Source organism: Trichoderma gamsii (genome assembly GCF_001481775.2).
Source record: "Trichoderma gamsii strain T6085 chromosome Unknown Scaffold_46.2, whole genome shotgun sequence".
Taxonomy (NCBI): Eukaryota; Fungi; Ascomycota; class Sordariomycetes; order Hypocreales; family Hypocreaceae; genus Trichoderma; species Trichoderma gamsii.
In genome coordinates this window covers 195,986-209,664 of record NW_020171383.1, presented here as the reverse complement: position 1 = coordinate 209,664, position 13,679 = coordinate 195,986, and the positions used below count along the sequence as shown (strand labels likewise).

General features: G+C 52.5%; 4 protein-coding genes across 4 annotated transcripts; 2 read left to right on the top strand and 2 right to left on the bottom strand.

The window, feature by feature from the left end:
• Nucleotides 1–1,794: 1,794 nt before the first annotated feature.
• On the top strand, nucleotides 1,795–3,362 carry TGAM01_v209459 (hypothetical protein; the record flags this gene model as incomplete). Its single annotated transcript, XM_018809914.2, has 2 exons — nucleotides 1,795–1,944; nucleotides 2,160–3,362. 2 exons carry the CDS (start codon nucleotides 1,795–1,797, stop codon nucleotides 3,360–3,362), a joined length of 1,353 nt encoding a protein of 450 aa, XP_018656884.2.
• An 868-nt stretch (nucleotides 3,363–4,230) lies between these two features.
• On the bottom strand, nucleotides 4,231–7,220 carry TGAM01_v209458 (hypothetical protein; the record flags this gene model as incomplete). The annotated part of the gene is made up of 2 exons (XM_018809913.1): nucleotides 4,231–5,135; nucleotides 5,201–7,220. The coding sequence occupies 2 exons, from the start codon at nucleotides 7,218–7,220 to the stop codon at nucleotides 4,231–4,233; spliced, it is 2,925 nt and encodes a 974-aa protein (XP_018656883.1).
• A 583-nt stretch (nucleotides 7,221–7,803) lies between these two features.
• TGAM01_v209457 (hypothetical protein) lies at nucleotides 7,804–9,654 on the bottom strand (the record flags this gene model as incomplete). The annotated part of the gene is made up of 1 exon (XM_018809912.1): nucleotides 7,804–9,654. The coding sequence occupies one exon, from the start codon at nucleotides 9,652–9,654 to the stop codon at nucleotides 7,804–7,806; it is 1,851 nt and encodes a 616-aa protein (XP_018656882.1).
• Nucleotides 9,655–10,216: 562 nt separating this feature from the next.
• TGAM01_v209456 (FACT complex subunit POB3) lies at nucleotides 10,217–13,225 on the top strand (the record flags this gene model as incomplete). The annotated part of the gene is made up of 6 exons (XM_018809911.1): nucleotides 10,217–10,272; nucleotides 10,369–10,689; nucleotides 11,098–11,191; nucleotides 11,378–12,123; nucleotides 12,186–12,557; nucleotides 12,628–13,225. 6 exons carry the CDS (start codon nucleotides 10,217–10,219, stop codon nucleotides 13,223–13,225), a joined length of 2,187 nt encoding a protein of 728 aa, XP_018656881.1.
• Between the last annotated feature and the right edge of the window lie 454 nt (nucleotides 13,226–13,679).

The window sequence follows — 13,679 nt, the reverse complement described above, 5'->3', positions numbered from 1 at the left end:
GGCCTGCCGTCTCGCCGGATTCCACGGTGCCCCCGGCAGCGTCTCATTGCCTGCGCAATGCCATTGCTGAGCAAGCCATGGACACCACGGAATCTGCCTTTCGTCACTGTTCTCTGCAGCAAAGCCAGCAGCCGTGCGTCTCTTGCACTCAATGCTTTTCTGGGCAACTCATTACTCACGAGGCCTCTAATAGCAACGTCATTGTTGGTTCGCAACTTCGCAGCCGGTGCCTTGCAGATCCACGAGCTACATCATCTCCGCCTGCAACATCTATACAGGTCTCCGGCTCTCTTGGTAATCCTCAATCCCTGCTCGCCGCGCCTCTTTTTCCTCTAAAACCTTCGTCGGGGCCTACTCTACCCGCCTCGCCCCTTCTGAATCGCGTGTAAACGCAGAGATTCCTTTTAATCATACTAAGCGCCGTCCTTCCTCTCTTGTCTTTCCCCCCTTACCTGTGCTGTCGTCCAACGCTGCAATACGACGCAAACTTCACCCACACATTCAGGAACCGATTCCCACTGCGACTCTACCGGGCCCCGGCTCGTTCGCGGCGCTTGCGGCACATCAGATTGACCACACCAGCTGGCCAATCACATCGACAAACTCCTTTGTTCCGGCGCTTCTTCAAACATGCCCGCTTGTCCACCGTGTTTCATTCACTGAAGCTGTCTCTCGCCTCTAATTCAACCTCACTATTAAGGAACACTGCGTTTTACACGCGCAAATCATCTTGGCCTGTTATGGTATTGCCGTCTATTAGCGCGAGACAAGAATAGCCGCCGGCTACGAGACGAAAAACGATCATCCTAGACCGTTTGCTTCACAACCGTCAATCATTGCTCCTACTAATAAAACGCTCACCCATATATATCATCCAATCTCGAGTTGTCTTCTCGGCCATCTTCGCAATGGATCCGACAACAACTCTTATCACATTCATGTTGTGAGTGTTGCGGAATCTTCCATTTTCCTTCTTTTTCGGCTTCTTTCTTTGATGCTTTACACTCATTTCGTTTCTCTCCCTTGTTTTGAATCATTGTGTTTCTCCTATTTTTAGGAGCTTTCCCTTCGTCTCCGCTGGTCGAAGCTTTTTCCTATCAGCCAGTGTCTCTCGTTTACTAGTGTGGTACGAGGAACAAAGTCACTCCTTACTACTTGACTGGCCTCAAGTCCCCCCGAGCTACTATTGGACTTGCTGTGTTTGGATATCTATCCGTTCAGATTTGTCTGGTCTGAGCTCTGTTGTTCTTGGAATTTTGGTACGGAACATACCCTTGGATTTGATCTTCTTGCCCGCATGTCACGCCCATCAGCGTCACCGTCAGCCCGCTCTACTCGTTTGCCCCCTTGCATCGCCTCGCCAGCTCATTGGCATGGGCCGTTCTATCATGAAGCTGCCGCGCTTCTTCCGTATCCTTTCCGCCCTTGACTCACTTTTCCTCCCTTGACCCATGGCCACGCCGTTACCTTCTTGAGACTATCCACACCGCATTGCCTGGACCTGGCCTCGCATAGCTGGCCCTATGTTTCTGGGGGGTCGGCGCATATTTGGCACTAGCTGGACGGGATCGCAACGATATGAATCTTTGGAGTCTCGGCTTTTGTTAGCCCGCTGCCCCCGGCCTCATATGGCACATACGCACACACCCTTTACCCCCCGCCCTCCAGAGTGGTATTTTTAATCGGCCTCCACGAACTAGTTGGAACCGACTTGAGCTGACGCCCTAATCTCACAGTCAGACGGAGCCATCTGTCCAATCCGTGCGCCTCATTGGCTCCTGGGATAATTTCACCATGTGCTATAGCATGGAGCGGGACGCCCGACGTGGCCAAGGCCAATGGAGAGGATGCTTCACGTTCCAGAATATAGTCTCTGATGATGAGAACCCGCACCATAACACGAGGAGCGGTGGTCTCAAGATGGGCCAGACATACTACTACTATGTAAGTCTTTTTCCTCCTTCTATATATCATCCATGCTTCTCCGCCATCTCGTTCCTCATCTCGATCCTGCCAGTTAGAGTGATCACCCTCTACCCACTAATAGCACACACCTTCATATATATCCTTGTTTCGTCTCTTCATCCATACACCTCTTTTCTCCTACACTTCCAAGTATACCTTCGTCCGTTACCAAACCTAACATTGCTATTCTTCAGTACGAAGTAGACGGGTCAACTGAGACCTTTGATGCAACAATGCCTTGCACAACCATGTGCCCGTATATGCCCGGGCAAACCGTCAACACTCTCTATGTTCCTGTTGAGCGCTCATCACGGACCCGAAGTGCATCGGCAAACTCGATGCGGGCAGAGGACTTCAGAACAATGGATCCAGCAACAAAGTTTATGAAGCCCTTACCGCCAACACCTCTACTACCCAGCCTATACAACCGCCGAGCTCTATCTGCCCCGACTACACGCCCTTCATCATCGTCATCTCGCCCATCATCTCCGCCTACATGGAAGAGACTCTTCTCCCGCAAGCCGCAGACATCTGAAGGCCTACATCGCCCGTCTGCTAGCCATGGGGAAACATCCTATGCATCCTCCTTCACCATTTACGATAACGTCATTACTATCCCCGCGCGGGAGACTCGCCATGGCCGAACTACATCGTCGCTTAGTGAGGGTGCAAGGGCAAGAGACATCTCTCCGGGTTCCCTGGCCCGTATCTTGCGTGAAGACCGACTTGCTCCTCGCCGTCCCAGTCACCCTGCCCAGCCACCGCCGTTGGTAATCCCCGACGACGTCATTGAAGAGGATGAGGACGACGACAACTTTGCTGTTTCCGCTGTATCAGAAAGTTTGCCCTTTGTCACTGGCCTATCGCCACCCCCCTTCCAACGCTCTACGTCATCCGAGTCCATCAAGCATGAAGTAAGCAACTTCATTACACCCATGGTCAAGCCTCAGCTTTCAGTTCGGCCACCTTCTTTCGATCGAAACCAGCCTCTATCGGCCGTGGTAAACGAGACAAACTCCTCGGTGCCTCGCTGGTCCGTCTCAACAAAAGACAAGTTCACCACGAGTCCTATACAGGAAGATGTTCCCATGAGCTTCTACGACGATGAGGATGATGACGACGATGTCATGTCTAGCAACGAAGACGAAGTTCAATTCCCTGTTATCCCCACTTCAAAAACTCGACTACACTCTTTCAGAGGCTATAGCCTACCACGCCACATTGAAGAGACGAAGGATACATTCGCCTCTCATCAGTCCTTCGCTACTCGCATTTCTCCGAAATTGGTACCTAGCGGGGCTAATATGTTAGACACACACATCGAGGCCGGCCTTGATGACTTTGTCAGCGAGCTGGGCTGGATTGTCGGTACTATTGGCACGACTGATAGCCCCTAGCTTGCTCGGCAGAGGATTTTCAAGGCACCTTGTCTGCCCAAATTTCTTTCTATCCACTTGTACACACCACATGCATCACATTATTTTACAGCGGCCAAACAGAACGCAAGACATTCTCTATTGCTCAAAAGTAGCTAGAGTTGTTTACACATCGATTTTTTATAATATTACTTTGTACAGGTACTCTCTCGTTTTCTGGCATCTAGATTTGAAGCATATTATATACACTCGATCACAGGCATCCGAGTTTCATATACTTTCAGTATACATTCTTGTACCACCATCTACATTATCATTGTTCATCATTTGGGTTCAAGAGCTTCAGCGAAGCTATACCCCATGGGAAATTTACTGGCGTTTAAACGATGTTTTATCAAAGGATAAACAAAAGGGAGGCGGGAACTGCGCAATGCGCAAGTATTGGGATTATGCTACGTCATGAAGGTTGACGAAGGCATTGGCATAATGTAGCGATGAGAATCTAGCTACGATTGGATTTACTAGCTACCTATGGAACATGAGTCGTGTGCTCATAGTTCAAATGAAATACTTTCAAAACATCAACTGGTCTGCTACACGAGTGATTATAATGGCTTCAAGTAATATGCGTGAAAATTGTACGCGAAGTCTATGACGAGAGAGCGATTTTGTCGTGATTTGAACACGAGTTTCTGGAAAGCTACTAAGACGTGCATGAGAACAGGGGCTCACTTGGCATCTCACATTCCACACCGGTCACCGCTCACCATCTAAGTGCGACATTATTACAACTAAACTACCGTTAGATTTGTTTCAATATGATTGTAGATTCTTGTTATTCTAGTTTAAAAAGTTTGTATACAATTGCTATAAATAGACACATGATGTTTTATTCTGGCGCCGCCGTTGTGGTCGGCAGTGGCTCCTTCTCCACAGGCGCTACTTGCGATCCACCTGTGGTAGCCTCTCCTCCGGCCTGAAACTGCGGTTCAGGAGGAGGAGCTGCTGGCGGTTGATGAGTTGTTGTTTTCTGGACGGGGCTTTGGGTAGCTTGAGAGGGAGCTGGAGGTGGCGGTGTAGGGGTGGGTTGTTGGTCTTGTTGTTGCGCAGCTGGTTGTGTAGCTGGGAGAGGAGATGATTGTGGAGGAGGGGCCTGTGGTGGAGTAGTTTGTGATGGAGCAGCTTGTGCTGGAGGCACAGTAGGAGTGGTGTTTGATACCGGCTGTTGCTGTTTTTGCGGAGGTGGAGGATTTGGAGACGGCCTGTTTGGAAGCTGTTGGGGTGGCTGTAGTTGTGGAGGAGAAGGTTGCGGCTGTTGAGGCCTTGCCAGTTGCTGATGCTGCCCATACGGTTGTTGCGGTGCCTGAAACGGCTGGGGTGCTCGCAATTGCTGCGTTGCCGCTGCTGGTCTCTGTTGCTGTACGTGATGTTGCGTCGGAGGGGCTTTATGAGCTGCTGCCACCACGGCCGCCGGCGGTGCCTGATGGTGTTGCTGCACCGGTGGAGGCTGAGGCTGCGGCGGGACCGCTCTTATCTGAGCCAGTCTCTCCTTTTCTCTCTCCTCGGGTGTTTTGGTGGGAGCATTCGGATCGAGGAAACGTGCCGGCACGCCACGAGCTGCCATCTTCGAGCTGCCTACCCAGGCGTTGAGGAGGGCGCTCCAGCTGAGCTCTTTGCGGCCAAGACGCTGAAGTTCTCGGTAAGCAGCGACGTTGTGGTAAGGGAGACCAGTTTCTGGGTCTTTGTAACGGGCTGGGAGGCCTGTGATGACGCAGATTGGAGCAGGGGCGGGTTCTAAAGAGTAATGATGTTTAATAAGGAGTCGTGAGAAAATGAGAAGACATGGAGTAAAGGCTTACTGGAGAGTTTGTTCATCTTGCGGCCAAACAGAATTTGAGTCTGTATGCTCTTATCTTGAATGGCATTCTCATCGAAGTTCTGAAAGATGATGACGTTACGAGTGGTAGTCTCAGGGGCCTCAGCCGGGCCAGGGGCAAGCTGAGAAGGCGGCTCTGAAAGACTAGGGCTTGCCGTTTTGTTGATTGGCTCAGGTTCAGGAATTATAGGTCGTAGAACGGTATTTGTGAAGATTGGCTCGGTAGAGACGTGTGCAGCAACAGCCGTGGAACCAGGAGGCTGGATCTGTGTGGGAGGTGCCAGTGCAGTCTGCGTTAAGGATGCATTTGGAAGGGCGAGGATATTGGATTTTGGTGCTGGGCTCGGGAGGTAGTCCATGTTCATGGCGGGCGGAGGCGCAAGAACTGGAAGTGCGAGCACGCCGGATGGTTTGCCTGCCTCTATGGGTCGTGGACTGCCAACACCCGTGGGAGCTGCCAACGGAGACGTCTGGCGAGGTGGTGCGGATAACGGCGAGGCAGATGCAGGCGCTGCTAGACCGCTAGATAGAGGCGGAGGAGATAATAGCGGCGGAGATAGTAAAGGCGCAGCTATTACTGGCTGGGCTGTTTGAACATCTCCAGGTGGCTTTGCGGTCGAAGAAGCAGTAGGAGAAAGGGGGCCAGTGCTAGAAGAGGCAGCAGCAGTAGCTGGAGCAGCAGCAGTGGGAGAAACGGTAGCATCAGGAGGTTGTGATGATGATGGCGCGTCCGGAGTTGACTTTGAGGGCCCTGTCTTCTCGTCATCCTCTTGTTTGAGAGGAGGTGCTGCATCTGCAGTCTTGGTCTCGCCCGCTGCTGGTGCTGGTGCTGGTGCTGGTGTCGGTGTCGACGCTGTCTTCTCTTTCGATTTCGTCTCAGTGGCAGCATTGTCATCGTCGGCTGCCACTTTGGTCGATGTATCCGTCTGCTGTTGGCCTTCTTGAGGAACGATATTCTCCTTCACATCCTTGCCCGCCGTCGCACTGACAGCATCACCACCATCCTTCGTAGCCTCAGCTCCCTTGCCCTTGTCCTTGTCCTTATCCTTGTCCTTCTTGTCCACCCTCTTCCTCTTCGGCTTCTCCTCCTCAATCACAACCCGCCTCGCCTCGCCCAGCCCCGTCCAAAAGGTAATCACCGGCCCCTTCAGCGTCCTCTGATTCAACGCCGCTAGCTTCGCCCGCCGCTCCTCTTCCCTCTGCTTCTCCGCCACCTCCCATCGATTCAAGCTCTTGCTATTACGCTTCTCCACAATCGCCGCCTCTCGCAACCGATCTTCCTGCGTCATGGGCGGTTTCTTCAGCGCCTCCATCCGCGCCGCCTTCTTCTGCATCTGCTCTAGCTGCTTCAGCCGCCGCTCCTCCCGCTCAATCATCTGCTGGTGAAGCTGCTCTTTCGACATGCGCGTCGTCTTTCGGGATGATGCTCGGGTGGGCAGATCGGCCGGCGACGGCAGCCACGACGTGCGCTCGGATTTCTTCTTAGGACGAGGCGCAGGAGCCGGCGTCGACGACTCGGAGGCTGCCGGCTGGATGCGGACTTTCTTCCTGAACTTGGCCGGGATGGCCTCCTGGGCTTTTCGCTTCCGCTGAGCAGCGCGCCTTTCTCTCGCCTGCCGCTCCAGCTCCTGCTCGCCCTCAAGCTCATCGCCCGCATTATTCTCGCCCTCATCGTCGGACGACGAGTCCATCTGCACATCGGACGCATCGTCGCCGGCATCCGTGAAGCCCTGGTCGTCCTCGTCTTCGGCAAACAGCAGCTCGAGGTCGGAATCGGGCTCTTCGTTGGCCAGCATCGACTTCATGCGATTGCCCGCCGTGGACCGCCGCGACCTCGACGTGGCGAGCCATTCTACCGACTCAGGCTCTCGCTTCGACGCTGGCTTTGATGAATCCTCGGCTTCGCTGTCGCTGTCGGAGCTGCTGTCCAGGTCGCTGAGAGGGGGTGGCGCCGAGAGCTGCGACTCGGACTGCTGCGCCGATTCGGGATCCATTATCGACATTGTGGCTGAAGGAAGAAGTTGCAAAAGAAACAGAAATTAATTAGCACTGAAAAGCGCTAGCCAGTGGCAGCTACATCGGAGTTTTAAGTCTCGTGAAGAGCTAAAGTGGGAGGTTTTAGAGCGGAGGGAGAAGCAGAGACGCGTTTTTGTGGTTGGAACATCAAAAATTTGGATTTCTCTGGCGCTGACATCACAGCCCACTTTAGGACAGCTATGCAAGTACCGCTACCTGTGATAAGCCTTGGCACACCACACGTAACCAAGTAACTAGACTTGTTAATTTGCAATCACTTACACGGCCTCAAGTCAGAACTCTACACAGCTCAGTTGTCAACCATGGCGATTTTAATAAAACATGCTCAATCTTAAAATGAACTAAGATGATTAGGAATTTCCAATATTGTAAAACACCAAGTTCAATTGTATGTATATCTTAATATGTTGCCTGAATCGTAATCGCTACCAATGTCTGCCTGCTTCAAACACAAAAAGTCATTCCACCAACTTTGGAAGTAGGTAGTCTATTAAACAAAAATGGTTACCCAACGCCGTTCAAATTGAAGAAAAACTTTGATTCATTCTATCATGTGGGAACCGCCGTGGGAGCCTCCGTAATAGGTGGTGCGGTCCCTCCGGCAGATGGGCTGATACTGGTAGAGGTTACCACATCATTGCATCCCCAAAATTTGCCAGGAGACTCGCATGTTGTCGAGGTGGGGGGAATGGTCGTAAATAGAGAGCTCGTGGTAGGCTCGTCATTGCAGCCCCAGAATCTGCCTGGGGTTTCACAAGTAGTGGTAATGGAAGACGGACTGGCGGAATCCCTTGTCGTCGTCGTTGTAGTCGTCGTCGTCTTGTCCTTACACCCAAACCAACCAGGCGTCTTACACGTAGAAGTAGTGGTAGTAGGTGCCGGTACAGACGTCACATCGCCTGTAGTTGTCTGGTCCAAGCAGCCCCACCAGCCAGGTGTCTGGCATGTTGAAGTGCGTGTCCGTGTTCGGGAAGTGGTCGTGGGCACGGCAGACGTGGTGGACTCGGTGCCATTGCTCTCATACATCTTCCACGGACCGCAGTCTCGGCAGTCGGGTGTACGATGACATTTGGGAACTTCATCGTACTTGAGGATAACGTCGTGGATAACAGAACGGATCTTGTGAGTGCCGATTCCCACTCGCCACCCCTTGTCAGCCACGACGTCATAGACGCATTCATATCCGGTGTGGCAAGACGACTCCATGGCATAGCCAGCGAAAGAGCACGTAGCAGTCGCTCCATTGCATGTGCCAATGTAGACCGGGTCTGCGGTATGGCCGAAGTGATATGTTCCTGTGTAGCCTCGAGTTTGGGGCGTATCAGGATTGGCTCCAGGAGGGACAGGAAGACCCAGTCGAGAAGCCGGGAGCGCTTCTGGCACGGCCTCGAAAGTCACGGCAGGCAAGCCATAAGTGAGGGCTAGGAAGGAAGAAACAGCACCTCCGAGAGAGTGACCCGCTATCCAAATGTTGGAGTCCGGGTACTGCTCAGTGACATTGGAGTAGAGCTCACGAGCGGCACCATAGTAACGGTTCTCTTCAACGAGAGCCGTCCTGACGCATGTGTTGTTACAGGCATAAGTGCCGGTAGCGCAATCGCAGACCTGGTGCCACGTCCATTGACCTTGTTGAGCGCAGCAGCAACTAAAGAACAAGTTATCATTAATCTTGTCGTTGGTCGTTGTGCCATCTCCGTCAAAGACAGCGGGTGACGTTCCCTTGAGGCCGATGATGACGGTGGAATTGGTCTTGTCGGCCCAGATATGACCACGCAGACCATCCGACTCCCAGCCAAAATCGAGACTCCTGTTAAAGGGGGTCCCAATGTCTAGCCAGTCTGCCATCCCTTCCTTTTCCACATAGGCATCGGCAGCGACGTATGCCATGGTCAAGACTGTGTTTTTATCGGTAATATCCGGTGATGAAACCTCGTCCATTGTCCATGCCGAGGCATCTAGAACGGCCGCGTAGCCCTGCATACGAGACTCAGCGACTATGGGGTCGACAACAGACGGCCGTCTGTCAGCCAGCCGCTGGATCGTATCGGCACGGCTCTTGGCCTTGAGCTCCGGCACGGTGTGTTCATCGAAGCCATCGCCCGCGGCAAGGAAAACTCGAGACTGGTCGTGGACGATATCCAGCTTCCGGTGCAGCTTTGGGTTTCTGTCGGTGCCGTGGTGGTAGATGTGTCGGAGAGTGAAGGTGTGTTCTGCAGGCTTTGGAGTGTCGGGGTGCGAAGGTAGAAGAGGCCCGGGGCCAGCAGGAAGCAGGACGTGCTGGTCGAGGCCGACATCACCGCCGATGACTGTGGCCGAGCCCGGGATGGCAAAGGCCGATGCCAGCAGCAGCGCGGCGGTGACCCGGCCAGCAGGACCGCCTCGGGATCTGGACGATACCATGGGGCGAATCTGGCGTAGGAGTGATTCAGAGATGGGCTATACCATCTACCGGGAGGGCGAGATCATGAGAGCGTTCGTCCACTGATGGCGGTAGATATAGCAGACAAGGGCGGTCGATGATGATGATGAGAGGTTGGGGAAGAAGAAGGGGCCTGTCAGGTGATGGAATCGGTGGTTGTCACAGAGTAGCATCACTGCGCACGCGCCAGATGACTGACGTTATCCTTATCGACGCCGAGATGCACTGTGTGTGCTACTGCAGCGCGGCACTATGAGGACGTTTGCAACAAGCCTGATTAGCCCGATGATGCGACAAAGTATATTCGCAGCTATATTTGCTGCAAGAGTACTTTGAAGAATGATGAGATCTAGCGCATCTCGCTAGTGGCAACCCTGCCTGGACGTCGCTCGTGTGGAATGCCCAACAAATAGCGGACCTAGTCTGTGCGGAATCAAGCCGAGCTACTGTGCCGGCCGCGGTCTGAACTCCTTTCGCCGGCATTTAGACTTCTTCCAGGCCGACTCTCTCTCATCAACTCCGATATCAGCCTCTCCGCATCCAATGGCGTGGCTCTCCCGTCCTCTGACCCTTGTCGGTCTGGTGCTGCTTGCTCATGGGTAAGATATTTCATTCCTTATTTATATATTTCTTTCTTCTGATTTCATCCGCCTGAAATGAAAATGAAATACTAAATCATCATGACATGATGCCAGATGTTACTCTGCACATGAGCACACAGTCCTCTCATCGACGTCACCGCAGCATTCCACATCGCCCTCCACCGCTGCGCTGCCGCTAGACATTTACATCGAAACCGCCGTGGCAACCCTTTTACTCTGCGTGGGACTCGTGCTAGGCTCAGGCACCCTGAAGCCGATTGAATGGCACACCTGGGCTGGCAAGATTGAGCGGGAGGCTGATCGATCGCTGAGTGGGAGTAGCGATGCGGATGAGACAACTGGAAATCCGTTTGGCGCCCTGGAGGCTCGGAGCGGGTTCATCAACATTCGCAGCCTTCGTGAAGATTTTGTCAAGTACAGTCAGCAGGTTGGGAAATAGGCGTTTACTATAATGATAATCATAATGACAAGGCAGTAAAACAGCGAAGCTCATATTGGCTTGATAGAGGGGCAACCATAGCTGGAACCCGTGCGTGTTATGATACTTATAGACATGTGTGATTGGTGTAATTGAGAATATCATGCTTTTACTTCATACGACTTCCTTCATTTACGACCGCAGTTTGGCTCTTCCCTCACCAACATGACATGAGTTTACTGAAGCTCTACTGAAGCTTCACCTCGGCGTCGTTTTGGAGCTCAGCCTTCTGCATGCGCCACACTGTGGCTGCACGGGCCACCGCCCGCTGCAAGGCAAAGAGGTGGCGCGTCTCTGCGCGCTGCAGTCGCGCCGAAGCTCTGAAATTTAATCCATTAAGCCAGCCTCACCTTCAACGCCACACACAGCTCAGATTTGAAGCCATCACGCCGGCATCAATTATTTCGCATCACTTTGGGCGGCCAAAATGACGGCAATGTGAGTATCTGCGGCTTCTCTTGCCTCTTCTCTCTACATGGTCTTCTCTTCTTTGCAGCCCCCCACCTTGTCTCTGCTTGGCCTAGCAAGAGAGAGACGCAGCACTTGGTGTTTGCTCTCAGTGTCTTCACGGCCACCAAATCTCCGCACCACCCCAGAATTTAGATGTTCTTGCACTAATGACAGCCTCGCCTACACAGTGAGAGTTTCGACAGCATCTACCTTGACCTCTCCAAGGAGAGCGGCAAGTGCAGATTCGCAGAGACCGGCTTCGGATGGAAACCCGCCGGCGGCGGTGACACCTTCACCCTCGATCACAGCAACATTGGCAGCGCCCAATGGAGCCGCGCCGCCAGGGGCTACGAGATCCGGATCCTGCAGCGCAACTCTGGCATCATCCAGCTCGACGGATTCCAACAGGAGGACTACGAGCGCCTGAGCAAGATATTCAAGAACTGGTACAGCACCGCGCTGGAGAGCAAGGAGCATGCGCTGCGGGGATGGAACTGGGGCAAGGCCGAGTTCTCCAAAGCCGAAATCACCTTCAACGTCCAGAACCGCCCGGCCTTTGAGCTGCCATACTCGGAGATTGGAAACACAAACTTGGCGGGTCGAAATGAGGTTGCCCTGGAGCTCTCCCTACCCCTCAACGCCAACGATACTGGCACCAACGGCCAGCTGGGCGGTGCCAGAGGCAAGGGCAAGAAGGCCGGTGCGGGCAAGGATCAACTGGTCGAGATGCGATTCTATATCCCCGGTGTAACGACGAAGAAGGAGACCGAGGGCGAAGACGCCGGCAGCGACGGTGGCGAGGAGGAGGAGAAGAATGCGGCTACGCTCTTCTACGAGACTCTAATTGAGAAGGCAGAGATTGGCGAGACTGCTGGTGATACTATCGCCACCTTCCTCGACGTTTTGCATCTCACTCCCAGGTACATATTTGTCTCCTTCAAATTTCTGTTCCGTCTAATACTCTTTTCTAACACACTCACAGAGGTCGTTTTGATATCGACATGTACGAAGCGTCGTTCAGACTCCGTGGAAAGACGTACGACTACAAAATCCAATACGAGGCAGTCAAAAAGTTCATGGTCTTACCCAAGCCCGACGAGATGCACTGCCTACTTGTCATTGGCTTGGATCCTCCTCTGCGTCAGGGCCAGACGAGATATCCCTTTGTCGTCATGCAGTTCAAGAAGGACGAGGAGGTTACAATTGACCTGAATATTGAAGAGGCAGAGCTGGAGAGCAAATACAAGGACAAGCTCGAGCCCCATTACGAGGAGCCCCTACACCACGTTGTTGCCAAGATGTTCCGCGGCCTTGGCAACAAGAAGATTTCCTCACCCGCAAAGGATTTCCTTACGTATGTGCAACTTGCCGTTTGATTTTATTTAACAATTAAGAAAAAATCATTTGCTAACTTCTTTGTACAGCCACCGCAACCAGTATGGTATCAAATGCGCCATCAAGGCAAGCGAAGGTTTCCTGTACTGCTTGGAAAAGGCATTCATGTTCGTCCCCAAGCCGGCGACGTACATTGCCTACGAGCAGACACAGTCCGTCACCTTCTCCCGCGTTAGCGGCGCGGTCTCCGCCCTGTCCACTTTCGACATTACCGTCGTCATGAAGAACGGCGCCGGGTCATCGCAGTTCAGCAACATTAATCGTGAGGACCTCAAAGCCCTGGAATCCTTCTTCAAGCTCAAGGGCCTGCGCGTCAAGAATGAGATTGACGAGGACGCCAACCTGCTCGCCGCCGCCCTTCGCGAGGAAGCCATGGACGACTCTGACGACGAGGTCGTTGTCAACAAGGCAGACCGCGGATCTGCCGACGAAGATGAAGAGAGCGTGGACGAGGATTTCCAGGCAGACAGTGAAAGCGATGTTGCAGAGGAGTACGACAGTGCTCATGAGAGCTCTGGGTCTGGAAGTGCGGAGAGCGACGTGGATGATGACGGGGATGATGACGAAGAAATGGAAGATGTTGATGACGAACCGCCAAAGAAGAAGTCAAAGACGGCCAAGAAATAACCTTGGACCCGTCTCTTTTTCATCATTGCATGACTTGACTTGATATCTCCGAATCTGATTTCGAAGCATCAAAAATAAAACACGAAGAAGAAAAAATACGAAGAAGGATGGAATGAACGAAAGGAAAGAAAGAAAAAATGAACTTAAGGAATGGCGTTTTTGGAGGCGCGTGTAAGTTGTGTAATATGGCTTTATACAAAGGGAAACCTGGGGATCTTCATATTTCCGTATTTTTTATTTAAACGTTGGTTGGGATTTGCAAAGATAGTGATACTCCGTATGATTACGTAGCTTATAAGAATTATTGGCTATTCACTACTTTATCATGTCCCTATATTTTACTCTAAATCGCTGTAGACTTCCGTACCTGGATGGCTTTAGAAGTAACACAAAAGGTGATTGACACAAAATGGGACTTTCTGTACAGTATAAACTTTCTTGAGACCAGGCATCA